The sequence below is a fragment of the Rutilus rutilus genome (assembly GCF_951802725.1).
Source record: "Rutilus rutilus genome assembly, chromosome: 1".
Classification (NCBI taxonomy): domain Eukaryota; kingdom Metazoa; phylum Chordata; class Actinopteri; order Cypriniformes; family Leuciscidae; genus Rutilus; species Rutilus rutilus.
Window position 1 is genome coordinate 63,883,980 of NC_140209.1, and position 15,000 is coordinate 63,898,979.

Sequence of the window (15,000 nt, forward strand, 5' to 3'; positions counted from 1 at the left end):
TGACAGCTGGAAGCAGGCTATCGTTACACGACAGCAGAGCGGTCGAGTTTATTGGTTTATTTGAAATATTTAACTTGAAGAAGACGAAATTTAAAGGTGAGTTCTGATAATTTATGTTTATATATAGTTCACAAGTCGAACATATAAATGTTATAGCCACTTGACATTAATTTAGCGAGTTAAACTGTAACGGTCACCAGCTGGAGTGCCTTCGAGAGCCACCAGAGGCCACTCCACACTAGACTGTGATCACAACTTCAAACACTACATTTCCCATAACGCACTGCCCGGACTCATCAGCACTCATCTCTTTCACCTGTTTCTCATCACCTTGTTTCACTCACACCATAAATACCTGGGTTTCACATTCACTCATCGCGAAGTCTTGTACTGTTAGTATGCATTTCTGAGTGGTTATCCCGTGTTTGTTTTCTGTTTTGGACCCTGGACTGTTTATTGGACTCTGTTTATTGCTGCCTGCCTTGATCACTGCCTGTTTACTGGATTTCGAGTTTGGGTTACCCTTATTTAATAAAGCTGCGTTTGGATCAATCTTCGTGTCTCGGAGCATTCATAACGTAAACTAGCTAATTGCACCGAATGCTTTTTAGCCATGTTTGACTTGTAAGTTATAAGTTACACTTTTTAATCTTTGAATATTCCTTACGGAAATTAACCATGGTTTTACTATAGTAAAACTGTAGTTAACTACGACCGTAGTAACCGTGGTATTTTGGCGGAAACCATGGTTTTTAAAAACCATGGTTTTACTACAGTTATATTGTAGTAATATTATAGTAAAACTGTAGTTAACTATGACTGTAGTAACTGTGGTATTTTGGTGCGAACCATGTTTTTTAAAAACCATGGTACGAACCAAAATACCACAGTTACTACTGTCATAGTTAACTACAGTTTTACTATAATATTACTATAACTGTAGTAAAACCATGGTATCAAAACCGCATCAAAATACAACGGCTACTACAGTCATAGTTAACTACAGTTTATGGAAATAACCTATATAAACATGTTTTAATATAGGTTTTGATATAGGTTTTTAATATATGTGACATAAAATTGGCCGTTTTCCTATATGTACATATATGCACATGTGTACATATGTGTACATATATACGGGCATACATGTACCTACATATATGCACGTATATATGCACCTATATGTTTACCTATATATTAGTAAAATTATTAAAATCCATAGCTACTAACACTGTAAAAAAAAAAAAAAATCCGTATACAAACAGTAAATCTCTGGCAGCAAAGTTTCCAGACTGATTCCGTTAAATTACAGCAAATAACCATTTCAAAAACCGTAAAAATACAGAATCAACTTTACAGTCAAAATTAATTAAATTACAGTACATTACTGTTGATAATATATAATGGCTTATTAAACCATGGAAAAACGGATAAATGATGTCAAATTACATTAAAAAAACATTTAACTTTCAGGTTAAACTGTCAATTTAGGGTTTTATAAAGTTATTTTTATAATAATGCTGTCTATCTACAGTAATTATCTTTTAATATATCGTTTTTCTGTGTATAATAACTATGAAGTTATGTATAAAAATGCATTAAGTACATAAATTCAAATACAAAGTTTGTAAATTTACAGTTTTAACTTTTGCATTTCCAATTTCACAACTTTGACCAATCTCTAATTAAGTACTTAATAATAGCAAATGTACAATCAATTTCTGTTAAATTAACTACACGTGTAAGTACGGAATACCTGCACATTTACTGTATTACTCATTAAACAAACACTGAACATCAAGATGCGTGAATGATAGGAAATACAATCTTAGTATATAATTTAGAACATGTAAAAATATCCACATTAAAAGGCAATTGCTGTATGCCTTTATACTCTAATATAACTTATTTTACACATTTACAATTACATTTTATCCAAAGTGACTTAAAAATTAAGAGAACAATAGAAGCAACAAGTGCAGTGACAAGTCCCAGTTAGTGTAGCACAGTGCACACAGCAATTTTTTTTTTTTTTATTAAAACAAAGATTTAGTATTATTGGGTCAAGTGTTTATGAAAAGATGGATCTTTAGCGGTTTCTTGAAAAAAATGTGTTGAGTTGGGCAGGTCATCCCACCAGCAGGGAACAGTCCAGGGAAAGGTCAGTGAAAGTGATTTTGTGTCTCTTTGGGATGATGGCACCACAAGGCGCCGTTCACTTGCAGAACACAAGCTTCTGGAGACACATAGATCTGAAACAGTGAGTTTAGGTCTTGCTGCAGAATCTGGATCAGTTGCAGAGGTTTGACTGATGCTGGAAGAGCTGCCAGGAGAGCATTACAATAGTCCAGTCTGGATAGAACAAGAGCTTAGACAAGGAGTTGTGTGGCTCCGATAGGAAGGCCCGGATCTTTCTGGTGTTGTATAAGGCAAATCAGCAGGATCGCATGTTTTGGCTGAACCATAAGCAGTTCTATCTTTGCAAGGTTGAGTTGAAGGTGAAGGTCATTCATCCAGCAAAAATTGTCCATCAGGTAGGCTGAGATTCGAGCAGCAACCGTCAGATCCTCTGGGTGGAATGAAAGGTAAAGATATGTGTCATTAAGTGAAAGGAAAACCCATGTTTCTAAATGACAGAGCCTAGTTACAATACAATACAAAAAAAATACGAATAAAATAAAAATAGATGGGTGGAATCTAACACAATCGTGGTCTTACTGAAGCAAAACCAAACCTTGTGCAGCTACAGTGGCCTCACAAGGATCAAATGAATATTCACATGGGAAAATATAGTATAAAAGCAAATTAAATTTTCTGCCACTTTTAGTGCAATCATATGGAATCAGAAGACTTCTTCCCATACCTTGTTTGCCATGATCATTCTGCTTTCCACTTGACCTGAAATCACAACAACAACAAAAAAAAAAATATATATATATATATATATATATATATATATATATATTTTTTTTTTACAACTCAGTATTAGGCTACATTTACACATGTCAGAATATGTTCCACTGGGACAATGCAAAACCTCAACTTACTTTACAAGCCTAATATATGCACATATATTCTATAGCTAGGCTACGTGTTGGCATGCAGATGCAGCCAGAATATGCAATTTATGTTGTTCATATTCTAGTCTCATGTGCTTTCCTGTATCATCAAGAAGTAACGTTACAGTACTGAATTCGTTTTCTTAACGGTTGATAGCCACGTTAACCCTTACGAAAATAAACTATGGTTTAACAAAAAAAAAAAAAAAAACCTTGTTAACGTTAGGCCTATTTGTAGTAAAACTGGTTAATAAAAATGGTAATAAAAATCCGCCAAAAACGTGGTTAATATTAATTAAGAGAGAGTGTTCAGCTCCCAGACAGTGTTTCAAAATGTCCCGTCATTTAAGACGTCAACTGACTTTGATATGTATAACAAGTCTATGAAAGGTTGTTTTAGGTTTTTTGAGGTGTGGGTTCGTTGCATTTTTCAAAAAGATTGTGAGCTAGACTTGAGCTGAAAGAGGGGGTTGTCCTGACCCTCTTTCAGCTCAAAAAGAGCTGAAACAGCTCGAACCATGGTAACTACAAAAAAAACATAGTTACTACAAAAAAACCATGGTTAATTTTCGTAAGGGTGTAGATGGACCAAAATACAACCATTAAAATATCAAGTAAATAAGTATTGTGATAGTTGGTGCCACAATGACACTCTTGTCCAAAAAAGAATTGCTATACCACGATACTCAATATGTTGTCCCACGGTGAGTATTTTTTCCCTGAGAGTTCCCCCACCTGCCAAATCCCACTTTAACCATTGCATGTGACACATTGTGATGGATGTTTGATGAATATTATGTTCACAAGCATAAAACATTAATTACTTGCACTAATTGCAGTGTGTTGTTTTCATTCTCAACCAAATTGACTAGTGGTGGAACGGATCACAACATTCACGGTTCACAATAAAAAATAAAAAAAATTCACGGTTCGGATCATTTGCTGTTTTTGAGCCTCGGATCGGATAATTTTTCGGATCAGCTTTTAATTGCTTTTAATTTATTACTTAAAGCTCACTTGAAGTTATTCGATACCACATCAAAAACTACTAGCCTAACTGATAAAGTGAACAGTTGGTAATAAAATAAGAACAAATGCACAAATTACAAGGAGAGATGAATACTAAATAAGTTACAAAGTCTAACAGTAGTATTCAGGTACAGAAATTAATAATGAAGCCTAATTATAAAATAACACTGTAGAAATTAAATATGGTTTCATCTTTGTTTTCAGCTGTATTTTGTTGTTTTATTAACATTAATGACACAGACAACTGTAGGAATATTAGGTGTGTGTTATTCCTTTAAGACCAAATGCACGGACTGAAAAAACTGAAAAACAGCTGGTTTCTTTCTAGACTGTTCACTTGTGACATAACCGACAGAATACTTGCCGAGATGGGTATTTAGACGAGTATGTCACAAGTGAACAGTCTAGAAAGAAACCAGCTGTTTTTCAGTTTTTTCAGTCCGTGCATTTGGTCTTAAAGGAATAGCACACACCTAATATTCCTACAGTTGTCTGTGTCATTAATGTTAATAAAACAACAACGCTCCTCTCCCTCTCTCTGCATGCGCACACTTCGGGTGCTTGTCCCGATTTTCACCTCTTCTTCCACATTTAAAATTGGTTGAATGTGTAAAACACGTTCAAATTATAAACTTTTACTCTATGATGGTAACATTTAGCAGTTAATCCGCTAATCACATGCGTGCTGAACCGTGGGGCCTGGTCCGTACGGATCATGGATCAACTGCGATCCGTTCCACCCCTAAAATTAACAGTTTCCTTTTACCTCAATTAAGGTGGTTTATATAAACCAGAATAAACATGATTGTTGATTTTAAATCACATTTATTTTAATTGCTGGATCTTCCTGCTGAACAGACAACCAGCATGATGTTATATGTTGAAGTTGGTCTTGACTCCAGCATGCCTTTTAATCAGTTCTCCTTTTTTCAGTTTGGCAGACTGTAATATCACAGATCAGGACTGTGAAATTGTTTCTTCAGCTCTTCAATCATCAAACTCCCCCTGAGAGAGCTGGATCTGAGTAACAATGACCTGCGGGATTCAGGAGTGAAGCTGCTCTGTGCTGGACTGAGGAGTCCAAACTGTCAACTCAACATACTGAGGTACTTGAGGGTCTGTGAAAAATAACCACACAAGGACATATCGTGGCAAACTTATTATGAAATTATTCTTATTCAAGGATTATTTCTCACTGCATCCCAAAATTAAAGTAAATTAATCTGATCATTCTGATGAAACGTGATGCGTTTGAGTTGATGTGGGTGTTGATTCTGTTTGCATGAATTGCCCAGATCATTACCATATGAATAGCACACGCTGTCTGTAGGCATGTTCATATTTGCAGGAAACTGACACAAGAGACAGTTACATTTGTCTCTCTTATACAGATTATATAAACAGAGAATGTTTGTTTTCATTTTGAATAGGATAATTTAAAAGTAGACACTTACCTATATCTATAGATATATTGCTCATGTCTATGTGACACATTTTCGCTGAGTTTTGTTTCTTTTTTGTGACGCACTGCAGAAAAAAGTTCACAGAGACGGCAGAAAACATCCTGTTTGTTTTGCTTTGATTGCAAGTGGACACAAATGAAAGTAAACTTTTTACAGTTTTGAATGATGTATTGCTGTATAACCGTTTTACCATAAATTACATAAATTAGTATTTTAAGTCGTTTGCTGCTATGTTAAAAAATCCCCCAAAAGGCGCCGTTATGTCTGTCGACCCCAGACGGTTAATTCTTTTAGATTTCATGTAGGGCTGGACAATAATTCAATATCAATATATATCGCGATATAATGTTTTTTCAATAACGGTGATATGATTTTTAAACACATTTCCGATATTCCAATATACATTACAGGCATAGGCTATGTTTACATGCAACCGGATAATCCATTAGTAATCGGATTGATGGCTCAATCGTACTGAAAAGCCTTCATTTAAACACCTTAATCAATTCGATTGAGCTCAATCCGAATGAAATTTTGATCGAATTGAGAGCGGTGGTTTATTCCGTTTCTAATCCAATCGAGAGGACATGTAAAACATTTGATCGGATTGAAAACCGAAACTGAAAGGATTGCGCATGTGCAATGACGTTGAAATAGCGTAATGACGTATGACGTGCGAACGAGCTGTTATTCCTGTTGAATAAAGTGTCAAATAAATGAGTGTTCCGTCATTCTATAATCCTCCTTTCACTCAGCATCTGTGAAGTGGAGCAGGACAACGTCCCACCAGTCCTTGTTTCAGATTATCATCCACAGACGAGATATGGCAGGGAGGGGCATTTTTACTGCGGGATAAATATAAGCCGCATGGCACAACGGTTCATATGTTCATTGTCTCCAAATTATGACCAGAAATGGATAAATATTAAGTCGGCTGTTTAAAACAAATAAAGAATCAATGTAAGCGAATAGTTATTATGTGCAAACAGTGGGAAACTCTATTTGTGAGTTTTTTGCGCATGTCAAAAAATCCATTCCGATTTGAAGCTTGTGACATAAAAGCTTGTGACCCAATCACTTGTTTAGCATTCATGTAAACACTACATTCAGATTCATCAATCGGAATGAATTCAGGGTGTCATCAACACTCAAAATGTCCCTCAGCAACATGTGTTTTTGTTGTTTTTCTGCAGCAACTTTGAGCACTTTTCATATTCTTTATCCTGGCTGAAGCACTTTTGTTTCAATCAATAAGAATAATATTATCAGTCTATGTTAGCCTATAGTTTAAAGTTAAAGATATTAATATTAATAAGTTGAGTCTTATGTTTATGTTATGGTGATTTCACATTTCTTGTTTGTATGAAGGCTAAATACAAATAAAATATTAACAATAATTTTTTGTACCATTTTTATTTCTAAAATATTATATAGTTTTATAGAAGGAGGTTTCAGAGACTTTTAAGACAGAGGCAAATTAATTTATCAGAAGTTTGTAGGTACAGACATTCATTGTGGGCGTTCTTGGCAGTTTTTTCTGAGGCTATTATACTGTTCATATCGATATCGGAATTATATCATATCGACCGAAATTAAGAAATATATTGTGATATAAATTTTGGCCATATCGTCCAGCCCTAATTTCATGGGTAAAAATAGATTTTTTTTATTTTGAAATTATAACTTACAATTAGATCCTTAAGATAATTTGTAGCTGATAATTTGCACATTTTACAACACTGTGATTTCATTTAAATCAATCAGAGGCCACCAGTAGATGAAGCACACTAACATGGACACTTACTGTTGTTGTAGATTATCTCAGTGTTTGGTGACAGAGGAAGGTTGTGCTGCTCTGGCATCAGCTCTGAGTTCAAACCCTTCACACCTGAGAGAGCTGGATCTGAGCTACAATCAACCAGGAGAATCAGGACTGAAGCTGCTCTCTGATACTCTCAACCATCTGGACAAACTCAAGTATGTTAAGTAATATAACAATAATCCTGTCTAGTGTGATTGGTTTTGTTTTTTTAAAGGGTTAGTTACAAAAAATGAAAATTATGTCTTTATTTACTCACCCTCATATTGTTCCAAACCTGTAAGACTTTCATTCATTTTCAGAACAGAAATGAAGAAATTTTTAATAAAATCTGAGATATTTCTGTCCCTCCATTGACAGTGCTAACACTTCAATGCTTCAAAAAATTCATAAAGAGATTGTGAAACTGATCTATTTGAATTTAGCTTAATCCAAATTTTCTGAAGAGACATGATCACTTTATATGATTAACAGATTTAATTGACTCTTTTGCTAAACGGAATCTCAGACATGCTTGCTTGATGTGTGAGAATGTGTGAGAGTTATTCTTGTGTTACAGAGCACGTTTGAGCTTCCGTAAGAACCATTGAGGTTCATTCTCGTGTTACGCTCACTGTTAACCCTTGCTGTAAAAAAAGGTCAAATTCTGACAATTTCATACCATTTTCCATTAAAACAGTAATATACCATAGAAAACAAAAATAGCCTACAGGAATATACTGTGAATTAACAGCGTTCAAAATCAACACTCAGAGGCTGTTTTCCCAATCACACCCTATTCCCTCAATCACTATTCCCTACATTATTTCACTAATATAGTCCACTTGACAGAGTGAATGAAAAGAAGTGAGTGAATTGAGACACTGATGAACACCTGATAAGCAGAATCACTGAAGGACAGAGAAACAAGAACAGGAAAAAGAGAAACACAAGAACTACAACTGACTTCCAGCCACAGAGTGTGAAAACAGTTTACAAACCAGTTTACAATTATTTCCTTCAGAAAAAGTTCAAAAAGTTCTTGTTGAGAACTAACAGATATTTAGTTGTTGGTGTTTTATTGAATATAATAAGTTTGTAGACACCATGATGTAGATCAGTATTTGCTGGATATCTGATTCAATGTTCTCTTCCTGTGTATAAGCTTTGAATTTATGGGTGTTTAATATTTACAGATATTTGTGAATTTACAACATGAAATCCAGCAATGTTTTTGTAAACATTTATTATGAAGGATATTGAAATAATAGAGTACATTAAAACATTTCAAACTCCTCCTTGACTTAGACACAGACATCAACATCAACAATCAGCACATGAATGTCAACAATGGTGACAATCAAAAGTTTCATGTCACAATGCATACTGGGTTCCAGTATTTTATAAAACTCCCAGCATGCACTGCAGTATGAATAAAAATATCAAAAAATATTGCCACCATTGTTGAGAGACATGTTTGGATTTTTGATATCTGTGTTTCTGCAAGACAGTGTAGCTCTGTTTCTGTGGTTGTGCATGAGGTGTTAAAAAAAATGTGTCATTGTAACTTATTGCTGTAGTTTCTGCAGGACGTTTGAGCTTCCGCAAGAACCAGTGAGGTTCATTCTTGTGTGTTAGGCAGCACATTTGAGCTTTATGTGAAATAAGCAATATATCTGAGTACGGCTGGGCGATAAAACGATAACGATAATTATCGCAATATAATTTTTCTCGATAAAACGATATCAAGAGTTCGATAAATGTTCGATAATGTTTATGCGCCAAAAGCGGAACGAAACTCATTTGAACCGCGCGCCACACGGACCATTTATCCGCTCGGCTCAAAGTCCAAACGGCAGCGCAAGCTCAGTAGAACAGATGTTTACAATGATCGGTCTCGGTCACGAGATCCAGTGAGAAGCGCTTGAATTCAGCGAAGAACACAAATGTCTCAGTGATTTAAACCAGTTTAAAGGCAGATGAAACCGTGCTGACTAACAGGAGAAACACTGTGCGCAACGATACAGTCAGAAGGCTTTTCTGTCTACAAATTCCCGTCATTTACCATGGATTTACTGTAGCATTAGCCTAGTAATATCAACTGCACAATGAAATGTGGGATATACATATTGAATTGTATTATATTATTTATGTAGACGATGTATTAAAGGACTGATGGAATATAATTACAGTATTTAATAATGTATTTAGGCTACTTTTTTTCATACAAATACCATAGAAACCATAAAGTTACATTTTGCCATGAGTGAGGTTATCATGATCTAAATGCATGATACTGGATGACCAATGGTTAAGTTTAATAAAACTCAAACAGTCAGAATATTACATTATACCAAATAAAAATTAGCACATGCAGAAACTAAGAAATTAATTTTCCAGTAAAGATATTTATTTTGTTAAGGAAAAATTACAAATGTTGAATGTTCTGCCTCAGATTTGTGAAATGTTCTCCTGTTTGGCAAGTGTTTGTCATGATATGTTCTGACAATAAAGAGTAGTTTAAATCCACAATTAACGCTCTGGTTTCTACAACTTTCACTTAGGAGCAAAAATCTGCCTTTAAACTTGAAAGAAATAAAGATTTGACTTTTATCGTGATTATTATTGATATCGACTGATATAAAAAAAATTATCGTGATATTTTTTTTTGGCCATATCGCCCAGTGAACATCCCAACACTGCAGACGCTGCTGAGAGTGACATTTAGATGAATATGTTAAAATGTATTGCACACTTTTCTCTTAATAACAAACACAACAAAAACACAGTGACGAGAAATCATTAGTAAAGAAAGCATCTGATCACAGCGACGTGGATATGATTGCACCAGCTCTGCAATTCTGCACTCCAGTCAAGTCATGTCTCGATTGTTTATACAGCACTTTATACAATAGATTGGTTTAAAACCACAAATATCTTATCTATAATTTTATCTTTAGGCCATCTGTAATTTATTCAAGAAAATCATCACAAACAAAGACAGATAATACAGATAAATGTCATGCCGGAGTGGGATTTGAGCGAAGGTAGTTTTACCGGTGTGAGTGAGTGGTACATGAGTGGATCGTTCGCTTGGGCCGTAAGTGATTGAGCGAGCGCACTGGCATAGAGTCGAATATTGAGCGGAGCGTAACACCGCTTCACTCACATGCTGTGGTTTTTGTGGGAAATTTTAAAAGAATCACTGTTTTACAGCTGATCAAATGAATCGACCAGTGATCATTTTAATGGGCCATAACTGGGTATAAATTGCTCTGGATATTAATATCCTAAGTATAGTAAACTATTTAAAGCAGTGGTTCTCAAACCTGTCCCGGAGTGCCACCAGCCCTGCACATGTTGTTTGTCTCCCTATATCTGACACACCCATTTCAGGTCTTGCAGTCTCTACTAATGAGCTCATGAGTTGAATCAGGTGTGATAGATGAGGGAGACATACAAAATGTCTCAAAATACTAAAATAGTGGTACTCCAGGACAGGTTTCAGAACCACTGCAGGGCTTCAGACTGCGACCATTTTTTGAGAATGTGCTAGTTAAAATTTGACGTGGTCACATTTGTGCGAGTGCATGCATTGTCACGCACTTAATCGGTGTCTTCCTACCTGCACTTCCATTAGAAATGTATCTATTCTTTCAAGTATTATCAACTAGGCCAAATCGTCTATTCTACCGTAGTGGTCGGTTACAGTAAAACGTCAAGAATTGGCAGTTAAACGGCCATTTCACATCGCAAGAGTGAGCAGTGCGTATTTTTGTTCGGCATGTATGTTAACCAATGATTGCATTCACACCGGGAGTGGGAGCGCCACGTGAGCAGCAGTGAAGCGGTCTAGTGAAGAGCAGAGGCTATTTTTGCTGCGCACTTTTGATGGACAAAATAAATATTGTAACATCTGAAAAACGACAGACAAGGAAGGCTTAATTCCTGAACTTTTAATCGGAACACAAGAACAACTTTCTCTAACCAGCCTTTTCCGGACTCACCGCATTAACCCTATAACTGCTGGTGCAAAATAAAACCGCAATTTCACAACAATTATAAAGAGTGTGTAAGCTACAATAAGATTTCCCACAAAAAGTACTCAAAATGCACAGAATAAGCATGTGTAGTGTGTTTTAACAAGAACTGAAGTATGTCAGAAAATAAAATGAAGAAATACAAATATTTATTGAAGATTTACCCATTTAAACTATCTTCACTCGTGAAAAATCCTCTCACCGGACCCCGCTCCCTCTAGTGAAGATATTACTCCGCCAAGACGAAGTGCTTACAAGCACTTGCAATGGTATTCCGCCATACAATATAGTTATCCATTTTACACGCTTAGAAAAGCGCAACGTTTTGTTTTGTGTCACCGTCCTAGGTCGAGTTACACTACGCGAGTAACTGTATTTAAATAGGGAAAACGTGGAGGTGTTTGGTTGTTTCTCTGCTTGGCCCATATTGAATGAACTGGGCTTTCAAAGTGTCACCGCGCGCCTGAGCGATTTAGTGCACGCACTGAGACGAGAGAGGTATGTATCAACTCGTCTTAGTTAAGGGAAAAACATAGTTTAATATGAAAACACGGTGGAGTATTCCTTTAAGACCAAACTCAAGCATGAATGTGTTGCTATAATACATACGTACAATTTGGATTAAACAAAATTGTATGGGCAAAAGTGGATAAATTACATTTGATACAACTATGTTACTGTAAATGAGAAACAAAAAACACTTAACGTTATTTTACGGAATATAATAAGCCACCAATTTGATGTTCTAAAAAAAATATTTACAAACATACTGGCAAAATAATGTAACAATATTATTTTTAATGTTTTGATTGCAAGGTGCGCTTGTGCTGGTTTTGATATAATAATATATACGCTGTACACCTCTCCAAAATACACCTCTCTAAAATACACCTCCCCAAAAATGTAACAACGCGTTAACTCTGCGCGGACGCAAGCGCTGTGATTGTTCTGCTAGGACCGCTCCCTCGGGTTTCACATGCTCCCTCTGCAAGTGTAATTGCGCGTCAATGCGGACAGCGAAAGTATAAATGAAAACCAATGCGTTGCCTACAGCGTAGAGGCTCCAGCATAGGTCCGACGCAGAAGTATAAATCAGCCTTTAGTGTGTGAGAGAGAGAGAGAGATTCAGTGAGCACAGTCTGGCCATAGAGAGAGAGAGAGAGTGTGTGTGTGTGTGTGTGTGTGTGTGTGTGTGAGAGAGAGACTCAGCAAGCACAGTCATAGAGAGAGAGAGAGAGAGAGAGAGAGAGAGAGAGAGAGAGAGAGAGAGTGAGTGTGTGTGTGTGAGAGAGAGACTCAGCAAGCACAGTCATAGAGAGAGAGAGAGAGAGAGAGAGAGAGAGAGAGAGAGAGAGAGAGAGAGTGTGTGTGTGTGTGTGTGTGTGTGTGTGTGTGTGTGTGTGTGTGTGTGTGTGTGTGTGTGTGTGTGTGTGTGTGTGTGAGACTCAGCAAGTCTGGCCATAGAGAGAGAGAGAGTGAGAGACTCAGTGACCTTTACAAAAGTATCCCACCTGAAGACCTGAACATAAACCAAATTGATATTAAATCAAAATTAGACAATCTCGAATCAGCCATCAAAACTAACCAAAATCCATTAGATTATCAAATTACACAAAAAGAGTTAACAGACAAACTGAAACCTCTGAAATCAAGAAAAGCTTGTGGCACAGATGGCATAAAAAATGAAATGCTGAAAAACAGTACCCCAGAGTTACAAATTGCAATAGTTAAACTGTTCAACATGGTGCTTACATCTGGCTGCTTTCCTGATGTCTGGAACCAGGGGCTGATCACCCCAATCCACAAAAATGGAAATAAATCTGACCCTAATAACTACAGAGGGATCTGTCTCAACAGCAACCTTGGGAAAATATTCTGTAGTATCCTAAATTCAAGGATACTAACCTTTATTAAAGAAAAAAACATACTTAGTAAATGCCAAATTGGTTTTCTTCCAGGTTACAGAACATCTGATCATATATACACCTTACATACTTTAATTAACAAACATGTCCACCAAAAAAAGGGAGGGAAAATATTTGCTTGTTTCATGGACTTTAAAAAAGCCTTTGACTCCATTTGGCATGAAGGACTTTTCTTCAAAATCCTTCAAAGTGGAATAGGTGGCAAGGTATATGACCTTATCAAATGTATGTACAAGCACAATCAATGTGCTGTGAAAATTAATAATCAAAGAACAGAATATTTTACCCAGGGACGCGGTGTGAGGCAAGGATGCTGTATAAGTCCTGCATTATTCAACCTGTACATAAATGAACTTGCAGACCAGTTGGACCGATCAGCAGCTCCAGGCCTCACACTACTAGACACAGAGATTAAATACCTGCTTTATGCAGATGACCTTATTTTGTTGTCTCCAACCAGAGATGGTCTCCAACATAACCTGTCCATCCTGGAACAATACTGCCATAACTGGGCATTGGAGGTCAATTTAAAGAAAACTCAAATTATGATCTTTCAAAAAAAAGCCAGATGTCTTGAAACCAAATACCCTTTTACTATGAATAACACCCAAATTAAACACACACAAAATTATACTTACCTCGGTCTGACCATATCTGCATCAGGGAATTTCAATAAAGCCATACATTCACTTAAAGAAAAAGCATACAGGGCAATGTATGCATTCAAAACCAAGCTGTTCAACATTAACATCCCAATTAGAATCTGGACTAAGATATTTGATAGGGTAATTGTACCGATAGCACTTTATGGAAGTGAAGTTTGGGGCCCACTCAGTAGATTCAGTGGCGGATCTAGAAAATTTTACATGGGGGGGCAAAGGGGTGGCAAGAGGTCTTGGCAGGGTGGCAGGGGTAGACGGTACATGGGAATCCCTATATATGAATTGCTTTAACAAAACAAACATAAAAACACTTTTTAACTACAGTAGTTATTGTTTAATCATGCCCTTACACACTACAACAGTTTTTAATTCACAACAGGAATGGCTGGTTTCATTGCTGTGATATCTGAGAGGAATTGGATTTAATAGGACTGCTTAGCTAATCAAATGATCGATCTCCTAACTGGCACTGTATTGTGAGTTGTAACGTAATGTCGGTGTAACGGCACCCATCAGTAAAATTATGGATTATGGGGCGGTTCTAAGGGCATTGGATATTCGGTGCTTCAGCCCAAACTAAAATTGGGTATTTTTATTTAAAGGAATTAATTAATCATAAAAGTGATTTAAGTGAAAAATAAAGAAAAATAAAGTCTTGTTGTATTAGTGAAATAATTGTAACTATTTGCAACTTATTTATTATTTTTAATTAAACATGCATTCTCTCTAAATGAATCAAGGAAATTATAGCATATTTTCAATTCAAAACGGCAAAATTTAATAAATAAAAAAAGAAAGAAAAAAAAGTTGAGTAATTTGCGTCACCGGATAGTGTCGGTAGTTGAACTTTTCCATTGTAAAACAGTCAAATATAAAAAAATGATCTACTTACATTTTACCAGGCATTCGTTAACTTCTTTAACGTTAATCATTTTGATATTGATGAGCTGGACTGCTGAACTTTTAGTCTTCCTAACAACAAACAGAGCGTTGCGTAATGTAGTGCATCAGAGCAGCATCAATA

General features: G+C 36.1%; 1 protein-coding gene across 1 annotated transcript in view; it reads left to right on the top strand.

Annotated features, from left to right (window-relative positions):
* Positions 1 to 7,233: 7,233 nt before the first annotated feature.
* Positions 7,234 to 15,000, top strand: part of LOC311305015 (stonustoxin subunit beta-like) — a gene marked incomplete at its 3' end in the record, with an annotated part of 11,908 nt that continues 4,141 nt past the window's right edge. The window contains exon 1 of the mRNA XM_084432450.1: positions 7,234 to 7,528. Coding sequence (XP_084288576.1) covers positions 7,329 to 7,528 — 200 coding nt within the window. The 5' untranslated portion in view covers positions 7,234 to 7,328. The remainder of the gene's footprint in view (positions 7,529 to 15,000) is intronic.